The 26,669-nt window shown below is 40.5% G+C and overlaps 1 protein-coding gene across 1 annotated transcript; it reads left to right on the top strand.

Moving 5' to 3' along the window:
• Positions 1 to 26,532, top strand: ern1 (endoplasmic reticulum to nucleus signaling 1). The gene is made up of 22 exons (XM_023267154.3): positions 1 to 262; positions 6,862 to 6,982; positions 9,130 to 9,163; positions 9,358 to 9,430; positions 10,636 to 10,708; positions 11,660 to 11,782; positions 12,258 to 12,359; positions 12,441 to 12,702; positions 13,274 to 13,352; positions 13,646 to 13,805; positions 14,447 to 14,562; positions 14,650 to 14,844; positions 15,615 to 15,879; positions 15,970 to 16,060; positions 16,146 to 16,335; positions 17,511 to 17,610; positions 17,710 to 17,909; positions 18,981 to 19,128; positions 19,446 to 19,573; positions 22,952 to 23,075; positions 23,966 to 24,033; positions 25,204 to 26,532. Exons 1-22 carry the CDS (start codon positions 185 to 187, stop codon positions 25,717 to 25,719), a joined length of 3,246 nt encoding a protein of 1,081 aa, XP_023122922.2. The 5' UTR covers positions 1 to 184; the 3' UTR covers positions 25,720 to 26,532.
• The last annotated feature ends 137 nt before the right edge of the window (positions 26,533 to 26,669 follow it).

Below are 26,669 nucleotides of genomic sequence, written 5' to 3' on the forward strand. Positions count from 1 at the left end.
GCCCCCACGGAGCTCATTTCAGGAAGAAGCGTTCAGTTCGCTGCTGGCTCAATGCCTTCGATGCTACAACGCAGCTAAAAAAACCACAGAAATTCGTAGCGTTTTGCCTGAAAATCGCGTTTTCTATGTAGTCTACGGCCTCCCGGACCATCCAGCTGTCTGACCCGGTTTGAGACCTCACATCATGGACTGGACAGTGAGCAGTCGGACCCTGGTTTGGTGCATTTTAGCGGTGCTTTGCTACGCTGCTCTCCCACAAAAGGTAAGCAGCAGGCTAACTGGATAAGCTAGCTTAACTTGGATAACATTAGCGTTGAGAGTTAGCCGCTAAACTACACCTTTAACTGGACATAAGCTCCTTTTTTCCTGCCTTAACTCACACAGATATTAACAGTACGAGTCAAAAATAATATTTGTACTTCAGTGAAGCTTGAGGTGTCTGTTTGCTGAGAGTTGTCTTCGCATGACAGAAGGAAGCTAGCATAAATGTTAGCTAGCTGGCTAAAAGCATTCATTTTAACTTAACTGACACTCACCTACTAACGTAGATGTTCTGTTAATTTAATTCAGTGTTTTAAACTTGAGCTTTAAACTTTAGTTGTTTTTGGATAACTACATTACACGTGTTTCTAGAAGTTAGGATAAATTGCTGTTTGTGTGAACATTATGTGTATGGATTTGTTTTGAACCTCTCTGAACCCTTAATTAGCTTTATTTCATTAGCTTATCATTGTTATTGATGCTAGTACAGTTGTGAAGCCTTTCTGGTATAAAATTCGCTGAATAACTACACTATGTATGTTTCTAGAAGTTAGGAGAAATTGTTATTGTGTGAACATTATGTAGATGAATTAGTTTTGAACCTCTCTGAACCCTTAATTAACTTACTTTTTCCATTAGCTTAGCATTATTATTGATGCTAGTACAGCTGTGAACCCTTTCTGATATAGAATTAGCTGGATAACTACACTGTATAAGTTTCTAGAAGTCAGGAGAAATTTTCCTTATGTGTGAGCATTGTGTATGTTCATTTGTTTTGAACCTCTCTGAACCCTTAATTAGCTTTATTCCATTAGCTTATTATTGTTATTGATGCTAGTACAGTTGTGAAGCCTTTCTGATATAGAATTAGCTGCTTAGTTTGCATATTAAGTCAATAGTTTGTGCATTAACCCCATCCATGTGCACAAACATCAATATTTTAAACTGTGCATGTTGCAAACCAATGTGATGGGCTGGTGTTGGGAAGAAATTTGGTTTTGTGATAAATATCTGTGGACATAAACACTCTGCAAACACTAGGTTCATTTCCATCAAACAGCTGGTTAGAGCTTTCCCTCTAACTAACGTCTCTCATATTTATTTCTACTTTATACAAACTTTTCTCCCTCAGTTGCTTCTTGTGTCCATAAAACTACGTAAAGTAAGCTGTTAGGACAGATCTCTAATTTCAGAAGTTCCACACCAAAGCATGGTGTCGTTACACATGATTATTCAGTGCGGTCAGGCTGAGTAAACTGTGCACAAGTTGCAACAGGTCGGTGCAAAACAATCGCACAAACATCTGTAACACTGTGCACATCAAAATGCAATAAGATGCGATATAAATAGAGCACCTTTAGAAGGGATGGCTGCAGGGAAATATAAATAGAATAGTCATGTGTTGTAAACTAATTGAATGATTTAGGAGAATAAACAGAAGAGTGAACTTTTAAAATGCTGGGATGTTGAGACCGAGCCAGATTCCCAGTAAAGCTTGAAAACGGACGCCGTTCGATAACAAGTTAGTAAAGCACTTCAGCTAAGCAGCAGATTAAAGTAGCCTTATAATCCCCCATCATGTCTCAGGTTCCTCTCTTACCCAGATAGACGGTCTGCTGGTGTAGTGATGGTGACAAATCATCGGCTATCTATAGATTGTGAGATAAGTGTGTGACACAAATGGAGCATTGACAATGGATTCATGAGAAAACGCTCATTATGTCGATCGGTGAAGAAGAGGCAGCTGAGTTTCCAGTGAAAGCAGAATGTCTGACTAAAAGTTTCTATTAATATTAGTTTTTTGCATCACTTCACAGAGAACCACTAATATTCCTGTTATTTATTTCAAATTACTTCAGAGTGCGGTGTGTCTCCAGGTGCAGTTTGTTCAGTTATTATTCCTTAATGTCCTGCGTATGGACAGGATTCAGATTTGCTGAGAAAAAGCAAGAATCTGCGATCTTACGCTATCTTATCACCACGGTAGATTGGCTGTGCTTTGAGTGTGTCTGAACCAGAGCCGACATGTGACATCCTCCTCTCTGAAGCAACACCGTGCAGCTCATAGGGACTCTGTTGACAAGAAAAATGTGTTGAATGTTTCTCTGTAATCCATACTGTATTTTAGAAAAGAATAGAACAGTCATCTCCCTGTGGTATAGGTCCTCATATGTCTTACTCCAATAACAAAACATCCTGAGGCCTCTGATTGTTACACGACCGTCAAGGAAAACCTGTAAAAAACGACTTTTATGTTAAACTAAAAGTCTTATGGATTATTAGGCTGTCGTGTACGTAATGTGTTTTGTTGACTTGAAAGCTGATGCAGCTCTTCACCTGCTTCACCAGTAACCAGATGTGTGATAAGCTTTTCTTGGTTCCTGTGTTGGTGTTTTCCTGCACCCAAGCAAGCTGCAAAAAGATGTTTATTGCTGCAGACGAGCTGGTGGTTGGACTGGGAGGGAGTTTCACTTCTCAGCTGATTAAAAGCTTAATTAATTGGAGAGTTTTGTCTCTTTTTGTAATAGTCTCACCCAGATATGAATGTTTTCCTCCGTATGTCATACTGTAGTGATTTACGGTTTCCAAAACAGCTCACAGATTAAATGTTTCCTCTTTTTATAATCATAAAAATAATTTCTGTTTTTGTTTTTAACCAGCTCTGTTATTTTCAGTCATGTCGATTCTTCTTCTTCTACCACAAATTTCAAAGATTATTAATTATCATGCTGTTATGTAAAATTTAATTTGTCAGTCCAGTTTTGCTGTCTTAATTGTCCTCTGTTGAATTGATTCATCACCTAATTATCACACAATAGCCTGAAGTGTCTGAATGAATAATATTTTTGTTTTTTCACACACCCAGTGAGACGGTCAAACGGCACTGCACCAGATGGTACTAGATGTTGTTCTAAATGATGCTGAAATGAACACACTAAAAGGCTGTGTTCTCCTGGAAGCAGGTCCTCCATAGTCATGAAACACTGAGTCATGTTCGTGTGTTGCCACGTGTATTGTCTGCTATTCTTTGCGTGACTTTTAACATCGCTTACGCAGCGAATATCATGCTGAGCAGAACGATGAAAGAGTGAACGATTAAAGCATCTCCACCTTTGGTTTTCTCTGCTCCCTCACCTCCTCTGCTCCTGTTGCCTCCATGCTTTCTGTCTTGCCTTATTTGAAGCATATAAATTACAGTAAATACTAAGACAAGCGACTCTGTTTTTACTACCTCTTGGTTGGTGATGCACTATTTCAACATCTTGTTAACCACGTATCAGAGCAGCTGACGGAGGGGTTAAGATACAGCTGCACCGCTGAAGAGCTTGTTGATACGCAGTGGGAAAGCTGCCAATTACAGCCAGTCCTGCGTTCAGGTTGGTCTGCCAGGCAACAGGCTGTGAAGCGCACTGACACTCAGCGATGCCCTGAGCGTTGTAGTCAGGGGCCCTTTAAGATCATTGTAGAAGGAAAAGAAGATCTCAGAACTTGCCAAGAGTTTGGTTTCGCCCAGTTCTGTAGTATTATGTAACGGTCTTATGCAATAACTTAGCCTTTCTGTTACACAGAATGAGGAAACGAGAGGGAATGCACCGGTATTTTATAGAAAACCTTTGTAACCCACATCCCCAGTCACACAGAGCAGCCAAACATGTCCCTGAAGCTTATCATAATAACAATATTCACCATTTCTTGTCCAACCAAACCAAAACAAGGAGACTGACAGATGTTGGGAAAGTTATTTGTTTTGGTTACAGGGGGCCCAAGAACAGAGAAGTTATGGTTTTCCAGTACAGTTGCGCGATGCTCGTGAGTTTGCAGTTCAGTGGGAACAGTCACAGGTGCTCAGTATTTACTCAAACACTCGTATAGGATGTGTGCTACCACATCAGGGGATCTTTAGGCAAATGTGAAAGGGACCAGTTTCTTTTTGTAGATGGGGTGAAACTTTTCAGGGGTTGGTTTCTGTTGGGCCAGTTATAGAAGCTAGCATTTTCTGATTTATAAGCTCACAGGGAGAAACAAATGAGTAACGTTATAGTATGACCAACTTGGACTTTCCTGTGCTGGTTGTTGACACCATTTTTTAAGGGAAGTAGAAGCTGTGTGACCAGAAGGGACGTCCCAAGTCCATACCACACACACAGGTCTGACTTAGTAGCTCCCGTGGTTTTGTTTGAGTCAGGCTTAAAAGCACTTCCACCCTCCAAGCTCCACTTATCTCTCCTCAAACATGGATGAACGCCCAGAAGAGTGTGCTAGTAATATTAAATTGGTACGCTGCATTATATATAGGGCCTGTTTCTGCTGCCACGAGGGTGTAGAGGTATTAGTTGGTGATCAATACTGCAGTGGTTCATGAGGAGAATGTCTCAGCTGCTCAGGGTTTTTAAGATTTCTGCGGCAAAGACAGCATGAAAGAACACAGTATAAAGGAATATATTTATGGTAACTGCCTGAAACATGTTTGTAACGGAAATGTTTCCATAAAAAAACTAATTATTTAGAAAGAGCATCCTGTATCAAAGTAGAATGACTGATTTTAGGGCAGGTTTCTATAGTTTGCTCTCAAACACCTCCTCCTCCTGCACACTAGAACCAAAAACCATAAGATGCCCATGGCTTGGTTGTCAAGAGCAGAGTTTTTGTCATTCCTCAGTGGGTGACTGGAGCACACATCACCCACAGTGTGATTAATTCTGGTTCAAACTAAGTCATGACGTAGGATCTCTTTGCTGCTCTTGTGGCCACGGGTTCAGCTCTTTACACTGGGTTTGCTGCGTTTAATTTTAATTCCTCGTGTATCTCAGGTGACGGTCGGTGCTTTGCCTCTTCTTGTGTACGGATCTGATGTTCACTCTTGTCTTCCATATTTCTGAGTAGGAGTAAAGATGGTTGCCCATATGGCCCATCAGCCCACTAGTCATCTGTGCAGACGGAAGTTGAAGCACTATGTGCAAACCAATGTAAAGAGCTAATAATGCATGCTGGGTGGTAAACGTGTACGTGTCCCGAACCACTAAGAGCACATCAACCCTCCGACCTCCCCTTGTATCTCCTCAAATGTGGCTAAATGCTCAGAGGAGCCTGCTAGTAATTTTAAATTATGTAGAGGCTATTTGCTCTGCCACGAGGGAGCTGTGTGGGTGATTAGTCCACGGTGTCGATCAATACGGCAGCAGGAGGATGAAGTCCGTCTCAGCTGCTCAGGGTTTTTAAGGCTGACATTCCTATCATGATGGCCCACTTGTCTCAATGGATATTTTTGCTTTATATATTTCACATGTTTACAGGCATTTGTGTTATGTAATGTGTTTATGTTGATTATTTTAGAATGTAAGTGTCTCAGCTGTAGGACTGTTAAATATTGTTATTTTTCATAAGAGAACACACAGGAAAAAAAACAAAACATGTTGACTGTGGCAGCATGAGTGTAAAGGTGAAATGCACACATGCTCGGTCTCATGCCCACTTTGTTTATCCTCCTCCATGTTGAAACTCTTGACTCCAGCAGTTATTTCACACTCTCTAGAGCTCATACTGCAACTTTCCCCTAGTCTGGCCATCTTCTGCTGTCATCGTAAGGTACAGTGGTCCCTTGTCTATCGCAGGGGTTGGGTTCTAGAATCCCCCGTAAAGTCGCGGCTTCATATTTATTTTATTATTTATATATATATTAAGGCTTTATAAACCCTCCCCACAGTCTTATAAACACTTCCTATGCTCTTAAACACTTTCTACACTCTTAAACCTACGTAATTTTCAAATTTTCTGCGATGGTAAGCATCTTCCACTGGCACTTGGGTTCGGTGCCAGAAGCCTTAGAAGACGCAGAACGTTTGATTGACATTGTAGGGCTTGAAATGAATGAAATTTTTTACAAAAATTTCACAGAAATACAACACCGCAGAGCAACAGTATGCGCAGTGATCAGACGTCGATGTGAACTGGACAAGGCGAGATGCTGAACGCTGCTATACACAAGAGACGATTATTATATTTATTTCAATTTATTGTTATTTTAATAGGTTTTAATTATTGTTTTAATAATTTTTTAAGAATGTTTTCATTTTTTAGGCACGAAAATGCTTATTTTACCGCAAAATAATTAAAATAGTAAAGAAATAAAAATACCTATGTACCCCAAAATCCTGCGATACAAAATTAGATATATACAATTTAAAAATCCATAATACAGCAAGACCGCGATATGGCGAGGGACCACTGTATTGATTTTCAAATTAACTGATTAGTAAAGTAGCCCAAAGTGGTAACCCATCGCCCAACAACAAGCCTGTCTGTACCAGGGTGATGGTGAAAATGATGCTGTCTTTCACTAGCAGTGACTTCTGTTGGATATATTACTGTGGAAATAATTTCGACATCTAAAATTATTTGCTCCAGGTGTGTCTGATTTAAAGTGCTGCCTTTGTAAGTAATAGTTTTTGCACAGCTTTTAATATACGACCACACATTCTTACAAGTCTGCTTGCCAATTTGTGATTCCAACTATAAGATGTGATCATTTCCTTTTACATGCATTACACATAACATGTTGTATTTTAATGCTAAATATGGATGTTTATGTTTTTTCCGTAGGGGTTTTGCAGCGCCAGCACGGTTTCACTGCCTGAAAACCTGCTCTTTGTGTCCACCTTGGATGGAAACCTGCACGCCGTTAGCAAGAAATCCGGCTCCATCAAATGGACGTTGAAAGAAGGTAAGAGGAGAGCACCAGAGTCGAGGCCAAGTTTTTGTTTTTACGCATTTTTCTGAAGGCGCAGTTCCTTATTCGAGTTGCAGAAGTGAAGTGTTTTGTTTCCCTGCTGCCAACAGGAAAACAATGAGATGCTACTACCCACTTGGTGCCTTTTGACTTGTTGTTTTCAGTGTTTGTTTCTGTCATCTAGTGTTTCATGATTATTGTCTAGAACACAACAATAAGAATTGAAATCAGGCTTCAGGTGAAACTACAGGTGATAGACTGTTCCACTTTTTTTGTTACCTGAGTCGGTCTCTTAATTTCATTTAATTTCACTTGCCAATAATTAAACCCAAGTCATAGATAGTTTCTAATCCTCGTGTTTATTTACACCAGCAATGCTTGTAATCATAGTAACAGACATTTCTATATTTTCATTTACAACTAGTTGAAAACCAGCCATTTCTTTGATTAATTTTATCCAAAATTACTGTTGACTCCTTTTTTATTGATATTTATAAGTTACCCGAGAGGCTCTCTGGATTTAATCTTGTGTTCAGGCCTGACTTGAAGAGAAAACTGTGAGAAGGTCTGTTAGGCATGAAAACTGGGCAATTATTAACTGAGAGAGGGGCAAATATAGCCTGTAATCAAGGTCAGAGTGGGCCAGGGTAAGCAACTTTGCTGTAGTATCACCTGCACACGCAGCATGTACTATGGTAACCATGTTAATGTCGGCACTATACGCTCAGGAGTCACGTTAGATAAGATAAACGGGAAGATTGTTGGAAAAAAGGTGCTGTTTTGGAAACTTGGAATAGGAAACATGAATTAAAATAAGGCTTCTCCTGTTTTAGAAATACGTCCATTTAAGTTTAGCTAACATTTTTAAGAATCAGGATGTAGTGAGATGGTAAAACTAAAAGGATGTAGGCCTGCGAGTCCTGGTTAGGTCCACCCAGTACCCAAATCATTAATAATCTGAGGCTGCCTCCTCCGCATCATCTGTTTTACTGGAGCAGCTATTGAATATAAATGTGAGCGGTTTTGTCCCAGGCTTCACACACACCTGTTGTTGTGCTGCAGTCGGCCGTACACCCACACAATGAAGGAGAAGCAGAAATGTTTTACCTGGACAAAGGCTATGCAGTTCAACCCACATGCATGTCCTCTCGTGTGTTTTGCAGAAAGGTATTTGTATTTCAGAAAGCCGGGCATGACATCCTCACATGCAGCATAGAAAACCATTGTTTTCTCAGCCACCTCTGCAGTTCTGTTGAATGAATGCTGAGGCTTTTCGAACACAACAGTAATTTACTACTTGAGATAATCCCACGCCTACCCTCTGCCATTGTTGACCCCTTCGGGCTCCTCCGTAGAGATCAGCTCCATCTGGTCCACACCCTGTATGTTCACATGGTCAGGAGGTGTGTGTTTGTCTTTGGCTGCACGTTTTGGCAACAAGTGATTTATCTCACTCTGTGTTAAAGAACCACACCGGTAGTTTAAATCTCCCTAATGGCTGACCATGTTTCTATTTCTGAATGGATTTTCCTTTCTGTTCAGTCCATCTTTTTAGCCCCCAACTCAATAGACTTTTCAGTCATTTGAGTTTATTCTCATTTGAGTAGCTGCCCAGAGGGTAGAACAAATTGTTGTGTCATTTAGGAAACAAACAAGCACTTGTAGTGACTGTAAAATGTATGAAATTTGTACTAATTGGGCTTAAATTTGCCAAAACATGATTGTGATGTGGTTTGGAGGAAAATTGCCAACATAGGCAGAAATATTTACCATAAACTTTTATCTACAATACTTACATACACAGCAAAAATCAGTTTTTTAGACTAAACATCTGTTCTAATCTGTCTGTTCGGAATCAACAGGTTTAAAGATTCCAATATTTTTTAGAGGAAATGATCCACTGTGATCTCGTTAAACACTCAGTTTGTTCGTTCCCATCATTACATGTTTGATTTATTTGCAGAAAGCTGTTTGCTGACGTGACTGTTTGTCTTTCACGTTCATTTGGACTTTGTGTCCTCCGCGGTTGAATGTCATGTCATTCTCTTTTGCTCAACACCTACCGGTCTAATGGTTTCTATTGTTGGTTAATATTCTTGTCAGTCCTGACTAGCATCTTGTCTCCTTTTCCTCCCTCACAGATCCCGTTCTGCAGGTTCCCACACATGTAGCAGAGTACGTATCTTTGAATCATTGTTCACACAAGCGCATACATATGTGGATTGTGCCCTATCTTTAACAAAAGATGGTAAATGCAAATGATTATGCTAACCAGTTGAGCTCGTCTTATCTGTCACTCAAACTAATTGCTGAGATAATCTGCTTTTTTCTAGCGCTGAGCCGTGAACTCTGTGTATTCTCTCCACCAGGCCGGCCTTCCTGCCCGACCCCAACGACGGCAGCCTGTACGCTCTGGGAGGAAAGAACAACGAAGGCCTCACAGTAAGAGGAAATAACTTTATCGCAAATTATAATCTCCCCCTTTAGTAAGAAATGCTTCTCAGTTCCCTGTTCTATAGATAAATAGTGAAAAGTAATGCATGCTCATTCACAAGTTGCATCTGCGTTAGTGTGGTCAGTCTGTTCCCGTTTATTATTTTAGGCTGCATGTTTGACACCAGGGGTGTCAAACATGTGGCCCGTGGGCCGAACCAGCCCACCAGAGGGTCCAGTCCGGTCGACGGGATGAGTGTAAAAGTTACAGAGAAGACATTGCAGATTGTAAATTTGTAAAACCATAAATTTCAAAAAATTTTCGACCTTGACTGTTTTGATTGAAAAGTAAAATACTAGATTGCTCATTGTTTTGTCATTTTGTGTCTGATTTTTGTAATATTTTGTCTTGTTTATTGTCTTTTTTTTGTCTGACTTTTGTCGCGTCTCACGTTTTTGTCGTTTTGTTTCTCTTTTTTGGTGCTTTGTGTTTCCGTTTTGTCTCGCTTGTGTCGTTTGTCTATTTTTTTGTCGCTTTGTTTCTCGCTTTTGTCATTTTTTGTCCGGTTTTTGGCGTTTTGTCTTTTTTTGTCTCACTGGTGTCATTTGTTCATTTTTTTGTCGCTTTGTTTCTCACTTTTGTCATTTCATGTCTCGTTTTTGTAATAATTTATTTTATTGTCTTTTTTGGCACTTTCATCATAAAGTAAAATACTAGATTGCTCATTGTTCTTTTGTCATTTTGTGTCTCATTATTGGAATATTTTGTCTTGTTTTTGTTGTTTGTTGTCTGACTTTTGTCGTTTTGATCATAAAGTAAAATACTACATTGTTCAATTCCAGACGACTAAATGTTTCGTGCCTTTGTAGACACTCTGTGATCTGGAAGTTGTAATGTGTAAATGATAAACTGAGGCATAATATTGTTGAAATTGAAGTTAATTTTCTTCAGAAATTTCAGGTTGCTCATAATGTTTTGTAAAAAAATAATTCCTTAAATGTTAACATTTTCAGAATGTACTTTTTGCACTAAAACAAAGGAAACATTTGGAGTTGTGGTTATTTATAGGTAATTATGCTATGATTTAACCGGTCTGGTCAACTTGAGATCAAGCTGAGCTGAATGTGGCCCCTGAACTAAAATTACTTTGACAGCCTTGTTTTAGAGAAATAAATGTTTATTTGACATTAATTCATTTGTTTTGCTCAAACAGAAATTACCCTTCACAATTCCTGAGTTGGTCCAAGCTTCTCCCTGTCGCAGTTCTGATGGAATCCTTTACACAGGTAAGAAGAATTCATTAATTTCAAATTATGTCATGCCTTTTCTTTAAGTTTCTCTATGTCTGTTGAACACTGACATTTGAACAGTTTGATTGTGAGGATGAACTGAATCGTGATGCTATGTTAAGTCCATGTCCTGGTGTGCCGTCTCCTCTAAATGTTCCAGTGTTATCTGGCTTCAACTGAGAGTCTGTCTCTCTTTTACCAACCTGCTGTCGTAGCCTCTGCCCTTTTGAATTTACAACAGTTAATGCTGGAGAGGAGATCTACCATGGCGACGACGTGTCACTGTGTAACGAGAAGCGTGTGACATTTGCCTCCCCGCGGTCATTATCAGCGAAGCTTTTGTTTTCATTCAGCTGAAGCCGCTGCCAGCGTAAAGTATGCCGGAGATGCAGAGTGTTGCTGGCTTCATATCGTTGCTCTTTAAATGTCGTCACGTGCAAAATCTTTGACGTATAAATTTGCAGAACTGGTCAAGAAAATCCATAAATCCGAAGAAGGTTTTTCATTCATCTACAGTGATCTGTGATTAGGTTGTTACTCCTACACCCTGTCTGTACAAAGAGGCCATGGGTTGGTCATTTAATCACACAATGGTAACACCCATCATCATTAGGGAGAAATGTCTGCATGTTTTGTTTTTTCTTTTTTACTTGACTGGGCTTGTACACAGTGCACTTTTTTTGGGTCAATTTGACATTTTTCTTTCACTGTGGGCCAAATTTTTATGGTAGTGTTTTAAGCTGTCTCTTATTAGACCCTCATTTCAGGAAAAGAAAGAAAACAGCTGTCACATTTACATTTCAGTGATTGAATTACAGGTTAGCAAAATTAAGTAGATAAAGAAGAAAACATACTACTGAATTGAACTTGTAAATGTAGCAAGAGAAAAGGAAATTTAAATGCTGTGATCAAGGCAAAGGTAAATAATGTGTTTGTGTTTCCGTCCAGGTAAGAAGCAGGACTTGTGGTACGTGGTGGACCTGTTGACCGGTGAGAAGCAGCAGACTCTGACCTCGTCTTTTGCTGAGATGCTTTGTCCCTCCTCCTCTCTTCTCTATCTGGGACGCACAGGTAAAAACAAAAACCAGCAACTCAAGCTCTGCTATTTTTTTCTCTCCTCGTGCCAGCGTTATTGTCCCTGCAGGCCAGCCCATGCAGTTGTTGATTTAAGTTGGCTAACCAGCAAGCTTATTTGTCTTGCATGCCTTAACCTCACACTATTGGCAAACTATAATTTGCCTCCCACTCATTTCTCCTGCTAACTCATCTAATCTCCGACCTCGTCTCAACTACAGCACCACCCACCCCCCAGTCTGTCCCTGTGGACTTTCTGAACTGGGGAGGCTGGAATGGTAATTGTAGACAAGGACCCAAAGCATGAGAGCTCTTATGACTGGGTGTCAAGTCAGAGGCCTTTTGTGAATCCCAAAGGGAATTTAGCACCATTTACATTGCACTTAAGCCAGAAATGGATACTCAATGTGTGGCTTTTGTGTAGGTTGCCTAAGCAAAGTCATACTAATCTTTATTTTTCCCCCGTGGTTAGAATACACCATCACCATGTACGACACCAAGAACAGAGAGCTGCGCTGGAATGCCACCTATTCAGACTACGCCTCCACCCTTCCTGATGATGACACCAAATACAGTAAGATTCTTGGACAAGCTGCCTCTTTCAAGTTCCTGACAGACACAGTCAATCACATCTCTGACTTTTGGTCATCCACAGAAATGGCTCATTTCGTGTCCAACGGCGACGGCCTGGTGGTGACGGTGGACAGCGAGTCCGGGGACGTCCAGTGGGTCCAGAACTACAACTCTCCGGTGGTGGCCATGTACATCTGGCAGCGCGAGGGCCTCCGCAAGGTTCCTCACACTAATGTGGCCGTGGAAACCCTGCGTTACCTCACTTTCATGTCTGGAGAGGTTGGCCGCATCACTCAGTGGAAATACCCATTTCCTAAGGAGAAGAAGCCCAAGAATAAATTCATGTAATTATTATTTGTTCATGTTTTACATCTCAAGTGGATACTGCGAGCTGTTACTCTGCAACTATTTCCTCTTTAAGCTGCCAGCCAAGTCGTTGAAATGGATTTACTCAATTTCATAGCTCAAGCGTTGCCCAAGAGTTTTCCCAAACATGTTGAAGCATTCTGTGATTCATACCAGCTTGAAACACTGAAGGGGTGAAATCAAAATATACTTTTCTTAATGTAATTACTTTGTGTTGGGATGGAGTCTGGACGTGTAATATCTAACGAGTGGCTGCCTGAGGGCCTGGTTTCAGCTCCGGTTTCACGCTGCTGTACTGTTTCTTTCAGTATTCTGTGTCCACACCTGCATCTGCTGAAAAACACAACCAGAACTTTCGGTACTTGATCCTTTGTGAAAGTATCACCTGTTTAGTGACGTCTGAATGTTGTTGTTTTCAGATAATTTTCAATCTGTAATGATTCATACACTCCTGTTGGTGAGATTGTACTCATAAATGTCTTAGCATGAAGTGTGATGTCAGGTTTTTTGCAGTTTTATAACAGTTTTCCGTGCTTTTTCTTCTTTCAGGGCCACCTTGTATGTGGGTAAATACTCCACCAGTCTATATGCGTCTCCCTCTCTGGTGCACGACGGAGTTACTGTGGTGGTGAGCACTGTTTGCATGTATATCTTAATTTAAGCAAAGCATGGTACTTACTGCTAAGACTTGGGCTTAAAGCAGGTTTAAACTGTTGAGTCAGTCGTCTCCAGTAGTTTATCTCCTCGTTGCAAGGCGTCTTAATCAGTCTTCATGTTTTTAGTGAGTGGTTTTCAGGTACATCCTGTTCCTGTTCAAGGCACTTTGCCTTACCTGACCCTGAAGTTACTGTTTTTAGAATTTTTTTTTGATTTTATAAGCCCATATAGCATCTGATAAATTAATGTGACGTTTGTGTGTAGCCTCGTGGCAGCACCTTCCCCATGCTGGAGGGTCCTGACAGCCAAGAGACAGAAGAAGACAAAGAGTGTGTCATCACACCCAGCACCAGCGTGAAGTTCAACGCTGCCCTACATGAGCGAAACCGGATCAACTTTATGAGGAACTACCTGCTTCTCATAGGTACCAAACCAGTGCACAATGCAAATAGTAATATTAGATCTCACTGAGGACATTGTTTTGTTTTCGTATTTAACAAGCTGACAGAAGGTTTCAAGCCTGATATTTGTGCACTGCGGTTTGACATGAGGAAATACTCTGTAAAATGGCTGTTTTTGTTGAGAGGTTTCACTGTCAACACTCCTCACCGCATTTTAAACTCATGACTTGAAATGCTTTGCTGCACTGTCAGTCAAAAAAGTTGTGCTGAGGCTGCCCTCTGCTGGATTAAGTGATTCATGTGGATGTTATGAGTAACAATATATACTACCAGTGAAAAGTTTGGACACAACTTCACCTTTTCTGCGTCACACAAAGACTCGGCAAGTGGAACCAGTGATCTCATATTTGGACTCATCAGACCAAAGCACAGATTTCCACTGGTCTAATGTCCATTCCTTGTGTTTCTTGGCCCAAACTAATCTCTTCCGCTTGTTGCTTTTCCTCAGCAGTAGTTTCTTAACAGCTGTTTGACCATAAAAGCGTGATTGGCGCAGTCTCCTGCTATTTAAATGAGGAACTGTAAATGCTTAAAAAGTTACAGCTGAAATGTGTGAATGTCCACAAGGCTGCTGACTATTAAAAAGCTCATTCCTACATTTCAGGTCATCATGAGACGCCTCCTGAAGCTCACACCAAAATTCTGGAAAAGTTCCCTGACAGCTTCCCTCGTAATCCAGGCAATGTCATCCCACCTACTACTGACAAGAAAGTGGAGGAGGTCTGTATCAGTGTAGGATTTGTTTTATATATATTGAACCAGCAGTGCAGATTTATTCACCCACTTCTGTGGCCTTTTGTTTGACAGAAGCTCAATGACAGCGGTATGGATGACGGCCCACCTTCAGCTCTGCCTGACACATCCATCCAGGAACCTGGAACCGGCGGTCGAACTGTCCGTCCAGAGGCCCCCGTGGACTCGATGCTGAAAGACATGGCGACTTTCATCTTGTCCACGTTCCTGCTGGCCGGCTGGGTGGCCTTTGTGATTACTTACCCCAAAGTAAGTCACAGAAAATGGACGGATACCTTTTATGTAGAAAAAAAGAGGTGGAAAAAGCAAGCTAATGCACAGAAGGTTTTTAGAGCAAAGTGGACCTTAAATTACTTATTCTCTTACAATACAGCAATATGTTGCTAAAAATGATGCGTCAATATGTTGGTAGCATTTTGCCGTTTGTAATTAGTTTCAGTGCAGTTTTTACTCAGTGTTAAGCTTCCAAAGAGTCGCATGAAAAATCAGAGGGTTTGAAATTTGGTGGATTTCTTTGGAAAGAGTAACATGTCAACTTTAAACCTGCAAAATGCCTTCAAGTCAAATCTTTTTTTCTTTTAATGGCTCATTTAAAAACAGCCAGAGTTGACCAAAATGTTGCACATCTTCACAGATTGACCACAAAATATAATGTGCAGACAGACAATATGAATATATTAATGTGCAGAAAATATAAAAATAGTAAAATCAGGACTTTAGCTAACTATAAGCTATAAACTATAAACTATTTTTATGTACTTTATTGAAATACTCAAGTACAGTATTTGAGTAATTTAGCTTAGTAGGAGCACAGATATCTGTTCATGGCCAACGGCTACAGTTACCAATATAGGTAACACAAAATGCACTCACAAGTGTATATCTCAAGTCAAGAAACTGGAATTTAAAGTCTGAAATAGCTGCAAGGTGACAACAAGTGCTGAAGTAGTTGCTATGTTCATAACTCTCATTACACACATATGAGTGTCCCATAAATAAAGTGTCTTCTCCTACCACAGAGTGTGCATAGGCAGCAGCAGCTGCAGCACCAGGAGTTCCAGAGACAGATGGAGGAGCGGTTGGAGCTGCTCCAGAGGCAGCAGCCCTTCCCCCCAGCAGACGTGGGCCTGGGCCTGGCTCCAGACAGCGACTACCTGGAGGTGGCCCACATTCGATCTGAGTGCTCGGACCACAGCAGCCCTAATGTCACCCCTCGAGCCTCCAACCACTCCAACTTGTCTGTATCTGAGCTGGGGAGCTCAGCCAATGAGCACGAAGATGGAGGTAAAGCTTGCAAAGTTAAGACTACATATACACTTTATGCACTTGTTCAGTACTAGAACAGTTTTAACTCAGTTTTCACTGTTTCCTCAGAGGACGACTCAAATATTGTCAGAGTGGGAAACATAACTTTCCATCCCAAAGAGGTCTTGGGCCATGGTGCTGAGGGAACTATTGTGTACAAGTAAGTGAAGCGGTTTCTGTTTAATTTGTGAAAAACTGACGAACTCCTGCATGACAATGTTGTATTTCCATTGTTTCACCACTAGGGGTCAGTTTGACAACCGTCCAGTGGCGGTGAAGAGAATCCTACCAGAGTGCTTCAGCTTCGCAGACAGAGAAGTTCAGCTGCTGAGGGAATCTGATGAACACCCGAACGTCATCCGCTACTTCTGCACTGAGAGGGACCGTCAGTTCCAGTACATCGCCATCGAACTGTGCGCAGCTTCACTTCAGGAGGTGATGAGGGGCTTTTAATGGACTTTGTTTGGAATCTGGGAAAAGCAAATCTGTCAAAGCGTGTTCTTCAGCAGAACAGTCATTTGTTTTTTTCTCAGTGATGCATTATGTTTCTGTGCAGTTAGCATGCAGTTCTGTTAGTTTTAAATCTAACATGTTGTAACAAGTAAAGCACTTAAAACGCAGTACTCCACCAAGGCTGCTCAGTCGTATCATTTCCAACGGCTGAAATCTTGAAAAAATTCATGGCAGAAATCTCGGCAACATAGAATGTGTCCATTTAATATAGATGTACCCACAAACAAAATGACCTTGCGCTGAGCACAGGCGTGTGTTATGCATGTTTGTTATGTACAGATAGAGAATTGCGTGACCTAAATTTGTAGCGGGCGGCGGGAATTGATGGGACTCAGAAACACCCCCACAATTTAACCAATTGTTCCTTGTAGCATTTCCTACGGATAAGTCTCAATAAGTCCACAGGGGTGGATTTGTAGTAGGATCGCAATCATGTGATCGTCAGCAGGCAGCTGATGTAGTGTTCACATGTTGTCATGGTTACAGTGACGCTGTGCTGCTATCTCGCAATGATACAGAAATCTTTGACAAATTCGTGGATCCAGACTACAAGGGGGTCTTCGAATTACATCAGAATTCCGTTGCTGTAAGTCGGAACTCACATACTGTGACGTATGTAGGTACAACCGGTGAATGTAAACAAAGCCATCTTCCTCGTATAGCGCCGTGTGACGACTTATTCGTCCCCTCTGCTAGCCAACTAGTTCCTGCGTGAAATTTGTTTTAACATCGCAAACGCCGTACATCGGAATGATGGAACAAGACTCTTAATAAATTGTGGAAGGTGACGATGTAACCACGAAACACCGTAGGTCGTAAACCAAGGATCTACTGTATAAGCCGCATAACTGCCAAAATAGAATCACTTGGTCCTTGTGTCATTTCTGACCTTCCCTGAAAATTTCATCCAAATCCGTTTGTCTGTTTTTGACTAATGTTGCTAACAGACAGACAGACAGGCATGCGCCGATCGTCGCATAACTCCACCGCATTCCTTGGTGGAATAATACATACAGCACATCACTGCAATAAAGGATTTTTTAATGCTAAATTTTCCAAACTTTGAACTTACTAACTCCTGTCTTTCATTTCTTTAGTATGTGGAGAGAAAAGATTTCAATCGTCATGGACTCGAGCCTGTTATGCTTCTTCAGCAAACCACGTCAGGACTTGCCCATCTGCACTCTCTCAACATTGGTACACATCCTTGAATATAAAATGACTTTCTCATCATCATTGACTCTTCTGTGGTAAATCTACTAACAGCTTTTTATCCTCCTCACTTTTTCTGTTTAGTCCACAGAGACCTGAAACCCCACAACATCCTGGTGTCCATGCCCAACGCACACGGTCGGGTCCGGGCCATGATTTCAGACTTCGGCTTGTGTAAGAAGCTGGCAGTGGGTCGCCACAGTTTCAGTAGAAGATCTGGGGTGCCGGGAACCGAAGGCTGGATCGCACCGGAAGTTCTCAGTGAGGACTGCAAAGACAACCCGGTGAGTCAGTGGTGGAGTCGCAGCTCAGAAAGTTAGCATGTCATCGCTTCCTTCAGAAGAGAATCATTTCATGCCAACTCACTGAGGGCCTCCCAGCTCAGGTCATGGATTTTTTTGAAAAAAATCATGCAGAAACTTCTACCTAAACTACAGAATCTTGCAACATCCTGCAGCTCTACTCCAAATACTTCATGAGTTATGTAAGAGGGAACAAGTGGATTTTCCAGCTCCTCCAAAGCTATTAAGCAGTCAGTTTTTGATGTAGCACCAAATGATGTTTTGGTGACAAAACTACAAAACACAAATTTGGTTGGAACTGAGTGAATATTAGTGGAGATATGAAAGATTTTTCGATTTGATGATAAATTTTAGATTTTTGTTCTTTTACTTTCTGTAAAAAGTCTGCATAAGCTATCAACATGATTACAAGTTCCAGCTTTTTCTTTAGGTTTCTGGGATATTCAGTGAAAAAAATCAGCCAAATCCTGTGAAAAATAAGCAACTGTTGAGGCTTAAAAGATGCTTTAAAAGAATCTCTGTGCCTATTTTTAAAAATTCATAACTCAGAAAATATTTGGAGTGGAGCTGTGGGATTCAGGTAGAAGTTTTTGTATGTTTTTTTTTTTTTTTTTTTTTTTTTGAGAAATCCATAACCTCAGCTGCGAGTCCTGACCATAAAAAGTTGGAAGTTAAACTTTGTTTTACATTGACAGCCTCTGATAGAAGCAGGAGGGATAATCTTGGGTAAAAAAAAAAAATCACCAAAACAAACAAAAGACATTTATAGTCACAGAAAAGATCAACATGTTATGCTACACATTGCTTTTATTACTTACACGTGCCGCATACATATATAAAATAAAATCAGACACACTCTACTAAGATATATAAATGAGGAAAATATGACTTAAATATGACACATTATGCTCATTACTGACTAAAAGTGCAGATATGAGCAGCTGCTGCAGAGCTTTAAACTACTAAAACCACAAGCGGATGGTTTGGGTGCTATTGCCAGCTGTTTAGATGACCATATACCTTTTCAAATGGAGGTTTCCCTTTTTCTTCTAGACCTGTGCAGTCGATATCTTCTCTGCCGGTTGCGTTTTCTACTATGTGGTGTCCCAGGGAAGCCACCCTTTTGGCAAATCTCTGCAGAGGCAAGCGAGCATCTTACTGGGCACGTCCAGCCTTGACTACCTGCAGAGTGACAGACACGGTGAGGACTGAACTTGTGGTTTTGTCTTCTCACATTATAGCCACAATTTTTTGCAAGGATGTGGAGAAGGTAGTGAGGATGAATGAGTGATGTGTGAGACAGCTTTGGGGATTCTTATTTGATAAGAGAAAAAAGATTTTAAGTGAAGAAATTAGTGAGTTTTTTTGTTTTTTTTAAGATGAAAAAAATGTGTTTCTATGCTGAATTACAGCTTTCAAAAGTTTATTGCACTAAAAGGAAGCAATTTTTCAACCCTGAAATTAGATTATATCTTGCGAGCACATCGTCTAAACCAGCATGTTTGTGTCTTTTTTCAGGGGACATTGTAGCCAGAGACCTCATAGAGCAGATGTTGAGCATGGATCCCCACAGGAGGCCTTCAGCTGAAAGTGTCCTCAAACACCCTTTCTTCTGGAGCCAGGAGAAGGAGCTGCAGTTCTTTCAGGTATATAGTATAGTACAGGGGTATAGTACATCTATAGAACAGGTGTATTGTACTAAAACTAAAGCCATGACAGCCCCACATGTATTTAGTTGTTGATGCAGAAATCACGTCTGTTTTTGTTTAGGTATTTTAAACTGCTGCTACTGCAGTTGATAGAACACATATAAGAAAACTGATGTTTATTAGTATTTATAACAGAATATTCAATCAGTAACTTTAATTTCACTTTGATTTGGTTCAGAGTAAAGTGATTTCCTTCATTCTGAGACAGTCTCAGACCTACATGCACTTCAATACAATATCATGTTTGAATATATGAAGTTTGATGGTTTTATTATGCAGCTGTCTGTTATCAATAATCGGCTGCATTGATCAGTTAAATAAATACATTAACGCACATTTTTCTACCAGTTTTCTATCAGCATTCCTGTCTTACATCATTTCCAGTTACAGCTTTTTACCGTCATACATTTGTTCTCATTACCTGTTGGCGATCAGTTCATTAAGTGCAGAAAACAAGTCAAATGATGGTTAAACGCTCCTGTTTGTGTGACGAGTTTGAAGCAGAAAGTCTGAGTTATCAAAGAAAGTTGAAACCACCTTCATACCTGTTAACTCTGACTGAGGGTTTAGTTTTTGTCGACTCACATAAAGAAAGTCTGACTATGTTAAACTGTCTTCATAGTTCAGCCTCTGATCTGATAAACGCCGTAAACACTAGAAAAGCTGCGCCAGCTAAAATAGAAGTGTCAAATTTAAAATCCTCTGATAATTTATTGATTATAGGTCCGTATAGGATGAAGTCTGGGTCTGGACTAGTTAGTGATCTGGGGTCTAGTATGTAGTGGATTAAATGAAGCCTCCATTCAGAGAATTTTGCCTCGAGGAATTTTAGTAATCGAATAACTTGAGGAATTGTTTCAGCCCTATTGTTAAACATGTGTTAATATATTTATTTTACCGAACAATCCAGCTGATTATTTCTGACAGCTGCACAATAAAGCTATTATACTTTATACTTCATATATTCCAACATGATATTGTATTGAAGTGCATGTATGTCTGACACTGACTCAGAATGAAGGAAATCACTTTAATTTGTGGCCAAATCAAAGTGAAACTAAAGTTACTGATGAATATTCTAGCAGCAGTGAAATGCACATGGCAGCAAATCAGGATCAAACTTAACATATTTATACGATTTCTACATCACCAACTCAATATATGTCAGGTTCCCATGGCAACGTGATGCATCCAGTGTGTGATACTGTAACTGCTTCATTCAGTGGTTTTCCCTCAGGTGAGAATCTGTATCCTCATAAATAATAATCGGGAAAGACTTTGTTTATACGCTTTTACAGTCGATTTAAATCAGTAACTCTGAACTGAACCAGCAGGGTTCCCACGCGTCCTGGAAAACCTGGAAAATGATTGACCAATTTTCCAGTCATGGAAAACATATGGAAAATAATAAAAAAGGTCAAATGTCCTGGAAACGGTGAACTTATCCTGGAAAAAAATGTATCCTCCCCCTGTCAATGCAAACCGGTTAAAAGTTATGTGCATGCATGTGTGTTGTCCCCTTATCTTCTGGGCGACATTAAGGCATATAATATATATAGTAACATATATATATAATAGCGCTTCTCTGCTTCTAGCCGGCGCAGAGCTCCACGTGACGCTACCAGCCAATCAAATCTGCGTTTCTGCTTCCAGCAGTTGTGCAACTCAGTTCTTCCACTTGACTTTGTCGCTACATTTAGCGACTTTTCAGACCCTGTTAAGGACTTATCGCATAGAGACAAAACTAGGGACTGTAAGTTGAAAAGTGTGGCTAGTGTTGGTCCACCAGTGTGAGGGTTTTCTGTCCCGTGGGCGGCCACAGGCTCTTCTCTGTCCTCCGTGGAGTGACAGCAGAGGAGAGTTCTAGTGGGCGTGTCGGTTCCTGATTGGCTGTGAGCTGCAACATCTGTGATTTCAGCACAGCAGCAGTTTAACAGGTAATCTGAATGGAACACGTTTCACTCAGTAGTTCACACCTGTTTTATTGTCTGACACAAATAAGTGAATGAAAACAGCATTAGGAATTCTGTTGTAATACTATGTGCACAGATAGATGGAGAGAAGAAATTAGAGAGATTAACCACTTTTCATGTCAACTTAATCTCGTTAATTTCCAATAAAAGTAGTTGTCAACAGAGTGAGATGTGCACAGAGACCTCAGGGAAGAGGAGAACCCTGACAATGAGAAGACTGGAACTATGACATATAAAATCACTGAGCAACTTTTTTGAGGAGCATTTTTATTAGAATGACATTGCTTTGTTTTATATTGACCTTATTGCACTGCAGGATAAAGCTTTATTTTGATATTTTAGTTATATTTATGGCAATTTATGATTTGCTTGGGTATTTTGATTTTAATTATGTTTGAGAAATGCAGGTGCCAGATGTGTAAAAAATCTGAGTTGTGCAGTAAACCGTCATGTTTTTCAGTGACTTATTGAAAATATACAAATATTTTTAAATGAATTGCACCAGAGAAAGTTGAGCTGGGAATTACCCAGTTGAACACTGTAACTCCAGTTTGTCATGCTAGTGAAGCGCTACGCTGTAATCTGTGGGTGGGTTTGCATTATTCTATGATACATTTGTCATAATTATTTTTCATAGATAAATTATAGCCTTAGACTGCACATCAAATGTCTGAGTAATAAATATAGAAACAATCTGGGTAAATGCAAGTTGCAACTGCAGTAAAGAACACTTCCAAAGAATGAGGGAGATGGGAATGTATTAGTGTATGACGTGATAACGTGTGTCTGTAGCGGCTGAAAATGTCCTGGAAAATAATTTCAGGGAAAGAGTGGGAACCCTGACCAGGTTAGCTCCACCATGTTACCATGGTGATCTAGGAGAGAGCCACCTTCGTGATACTGAAAACAAAACATACGTGTTAACCCACTAATCTGACTTGGTCGTACAGCCCTCGGATGTGGTTTATACCTCTGCTTACTGAAACCACATCTTAGTGCACAACAGACTGCCAGAGTACTGACAGACAAGTCTGCTAGGCTTCTTCAAAAATGTGTAAATCATCTGTATTCTGCTTTCATGAATGAATAAGACAGATTTAATGAAGCAGTGTCGGCAGGTTGAGTCTTTGACATATCTAACAATTTCAAATGTTTGTAGAATCTATAAAACCATCGACATGTGGAATGTAGATTTACTGTTCTAGCATCGTGGACTAGTTTTCCCTTTGATTATGTAAATGGAAAACACTGAAAACAAATGGATTTTTGTGTACAATACTGCATGCTTTCTGCCTGCCGTATTAGTTGATCTTCACCGTTTTTGTTTTGTTTTTTTGTACAGGATGTGAGTGACAGAATAGAAAAGGAGCCGCTGGACGGACCAATCGTGAGGCAGCTGGAGAGGGGAGGGAGGGCTGTTGTCAAGGGTGACTGGAGAGAGCACATCACGGTGCCACTGCAGACAGGTAGGAAACTGGTTCAAATATGCAAATGATCTCCGATACAAACAGCTGCTGACTCCTCTTATAACAGTTTACTTGTTTGTTGTGTTGTTTAAAATCTATTTTTGGTATATTTTTGATAAAATTGGGATAAAATTCAGCTCAGAGTCAAAAATCATGCCCAGGTTTTTAATGGATTGTGCTGGTTTAAAATCTTGTAGTTTTGATAAAAGTTTCCCTCTTTGGCTGTCAGGACCTATAACTAACTAGAACCTCAGTTTTGTCGTGGTTGAGCTGTAGGAAGTTCACTGCCATCCATGACTTAATGTCTAAAATGCAGCTACAAAAGGTTTCTATTGGCCCTGTGTCATCGGGAAACACAGCAATGTAGGGGCTTCAGTTTTGCTCTCCACACAGTGACTCAGCTCCTATTTTGGTTTCTAACTGGTTGGAAAAGTGCTTTTATGTGCACACGGCTGCACTGAATGCTGCATCCTGTTACTAGGAAATATTAGTGTGTGTAATTACAGGAAGTCTGATGCTTCCTGTCAGTAATGCATCTGCTGAGTGTCTTTGCACTTAGTTTTATTGACAATTAAAGCACAGAAAGCTGTGAAAACACACACTGATGAGTTGTGATTATTATCTGTGTGTAGCATGTTTTATTAATAAAAGACTACATTTAGAAAAACTACTTTCTGCCTTGATAAAATCCCATGAATCCCTGTCAGTCATTTCAAGATTTCAAGACCAGATTTGGATGTTTAAAATCATGCATCTTACTTTTGTGTCATTTTTTTTCTAAACTTGCACTGATCAATTTCAGCTCCAGTTACAGGATGAAATGTAAAACTGTTGGATTTCGTGTTTTTGTAAATGATTCATCGTGTTTCATCTTTTTCTGTGTTTTGCAGATTTACGGAAATTTCGCTCCTATAAGGGCGGGTCAGTCAGAGACCTGATGCGTGCAATGAGGAACAAGGTAAGAGCGTTTCCTCACATAATAGTCTACCTTTTCTTCAAAATTAAGGGTCATTCCAGAACTGGAGGACATTTGGGCTTCAAAATTTCTGAAAAATAAACCTTCTCTTTTACAGTTTTCTGCTCCATATTCATCAATAATAGGTAATAAACTATCAAAGGCTTGATTGGCTCAGCTTCCACATCAATGGCAGCATTTTTATTCCATGTTTTCTGTGTTGTTTGCTAACCCTACTCTAATCACAGTAACAGGGTTGCTAATCCATGCTAATGTGATCTTTTTCTCAGCAGTAGAAGCTAGATATTTAGCTGCTGTTACTGCTGACCAAGAGGACAAACTGACTGATGGAAAACAGTCCAAAGAATTAGTCTGATCCTGATAATATGAGGTAGAGTGAGACATTCAATCAAGGCTGACAATGGGATGGAAAGATGAAAAATAGAAGAGAGGACATAGCTTTGCTCTGTTCATTCTTGAGGAGAGCTGTTTGATGATGTTGATGACAAAAACAAGACACGTAACAACAGAAACGGGACAGAAAATGACAAAAACAAGACACAAAACAACAAAAATAAGACAAAAAATGACAAAAATGAAACAGAAAACTACAAAAGCAAGACACAGAGTGAGACATTCAATCAAGGCTGACAATGTTCTGAAAATATGAACAATAGAAGAGAGGACATAGCTTTGTTCTACTCATTCTCTAGGAAAACTGTTTGATGATGTTAATTCCAGTGTTTCATGTGATTCACTGTTTTCTTCTTCTACCAGCTAAAAAGGTTCTGCTAACAGAGCTGTTGTGGGACACACGTTCCATGCATGATAATTATTATTTAAAATATGTTGATTAAAAATAATGTTCCCACAATTACAAGAGACATCAATGAAAAAATAATACCAAAAAGAGGAAGTTTAAGTTTCCTTTTAACTCTTTTATTTGAGATTCAATCTGGTCATTATTTTTAAAGGTATTTTCAAACCTTCTTTTCTCAAATTTTTTTTTGTTGTTGTTGTTTTAGATTTGATCTCAGGACAAGTACATTTACACAACAACTGCATGTTTTAGTATTTTGTACATGGATTATTTAGGACGTAAAATGTCCTCCAGTTCTGGAATGACCCTGAAACTGTTTTCTGATCTGATTGGTGTTAACCTTCCCTCAACAGAAACATCATTATCGAGAGCTGCCTGCCGAGGTGCAGGACACTCTGGGATCCATCCCTGACGACTTCATCTCCTACTTCACTTCCCGTTTTCCCCACCTGCTGATGCACACCTACCTGGCCATGCGGACCTGTGCAGCGGAGAGGCCTTTCCTGCCTTACTACTCCACAGCAGAGCAGCACGCAAAAACACCGGCCCAGTCTGCACAACACGGGCCGCAGAGACAAACCGAGCCATGCACTCAGCACCTGCCAACACACACATCGCTACCTTCCTCACAACCCCCAGAACCGACACATTCGTCAGCGCCTGAGCAGCTCCGCCACACGGCTCCTGCTGAACCAGAGCCTGAATCACCACAGTTCCCGGTTCAGACGGTGCAGCCAGCAGAACCAGCACCGTCCACACAGACTGATTTGCACAGTCAAACGGTGACGTTGGCCTCGGAATCGCAAACAGAACCCAGTCAGCCTGAGACGCCCACGCTGACAGATCCTCCCACGCTGGAGCCGGAGTGACTAGAGTCGGGTGGATCCGGCACAGACGGGAGCGTCGCCTTAAAGAGCGTAAACCTAGAGGGCTTCTGCTGCTGTTCTGTGAGCTGGCGAGGACCGGGCCTGCAGTGCCCGAGATCCGCTGCCAGATTCAGCAGCTGCACCCTCATTTAAAGTGCCTTCTGCTGACCTGAAACGATCCCAACATAAATCTGCCTCCGCTGACGAGGAGTCAGGCAACCGACGGGGAGTTGTTGGGTATTTTCTTGTAGCTGGGCTAAGCAAAGAGAATTTTAAAAAATTTTATTACAGCATGTCCAAAATAATGTTTGTCCCAAAAATATCTGGGCTCAGCTGTGGGAAACATGTCCAGGTAAAGTGGAATGTTTTGGGTAGAGTTCTCGTGCAATGTTGTGTTTTTCCCAGTGAGCCTGATCACTGCACAGATACTGTTTGTATATTTTTGTATAGACGGATGCAGAATTTGGATCATTGATGATAAATCACCTATTGTGGCCACTGTGCCTTTTTTTTGTTGTTGTTTTTTTTAAACATCACTGTGCTGTATGTGTACAGATCTTTAAATCGACTATGCTAAATGTGCTTGATTCCAGTTAATGCTGCTAGACTGCTTCTCTTTTGTCAATCGAGACTACGGTGCCGACTCGGTGGGAGTGGACCATCCCAAAGGGGGTTCAGGGTGGAAGACAGGAGGTAATTTAATCATGTTTATGTAGTCAAATGCGAGTTTAGAAGTCAGGCTGCATAATAACTTTTCAAACGGTGTCAAAGTGAAGTGAATGACTTGCACATTAAATTCTATTTTTTTTATACTAATACTTTGCTTGTTTGTTGATTTTGATTTTTTCTGCATCTCAGGAGGTTTTAAATTCAGTCTGTTAATTACATTAACATTATTAAGTTGGGTAAGTGTGTGGTTCATCGCACTGACAAACATTTTATTTATCTAAAAT

Source organism: Amphiprion ocellaris, chromosome 19, assembly GCF_022539595.1.
Source record: "Amphiprion ocellaris isolate individual 3 ecotype Okinawa chromosome 19, ASM2253959v1, whole genome shotgun sequence".
NCBI lineage: Eukaryota > Metazoa > Chordata > Actinopteri > Pomacentridae > Amphiprion > Amphiprion ocellaris.

What these genes read in the sequence shown, in the direction of transcription:
- ern1 (XM_023267154.3), top strand. Translation starts at nt 185, where the DNA reads ATGGACTGGACAGTGAGCAGTCGGACCCTGGTTTGGTGCATTTTAGCG. An exon ending in TCTCTATCTGGGACGCACAG is followed by an intron (nt 11,783 to 12,257) that starts GTAAAAACAAAA and finishes CCCCGTGGTTAG; the next exon opens with AATACACCATCACCATGTAC. An exon ending in GAGGGAACTATTGTGTACAA is followed by an intron (nt 16,061 to 16,145) that starts GTAAGTGAAGCG and finishes TTTCACCACTAG; the next exon opens with GGGTCAGTTTGACAACCGTC.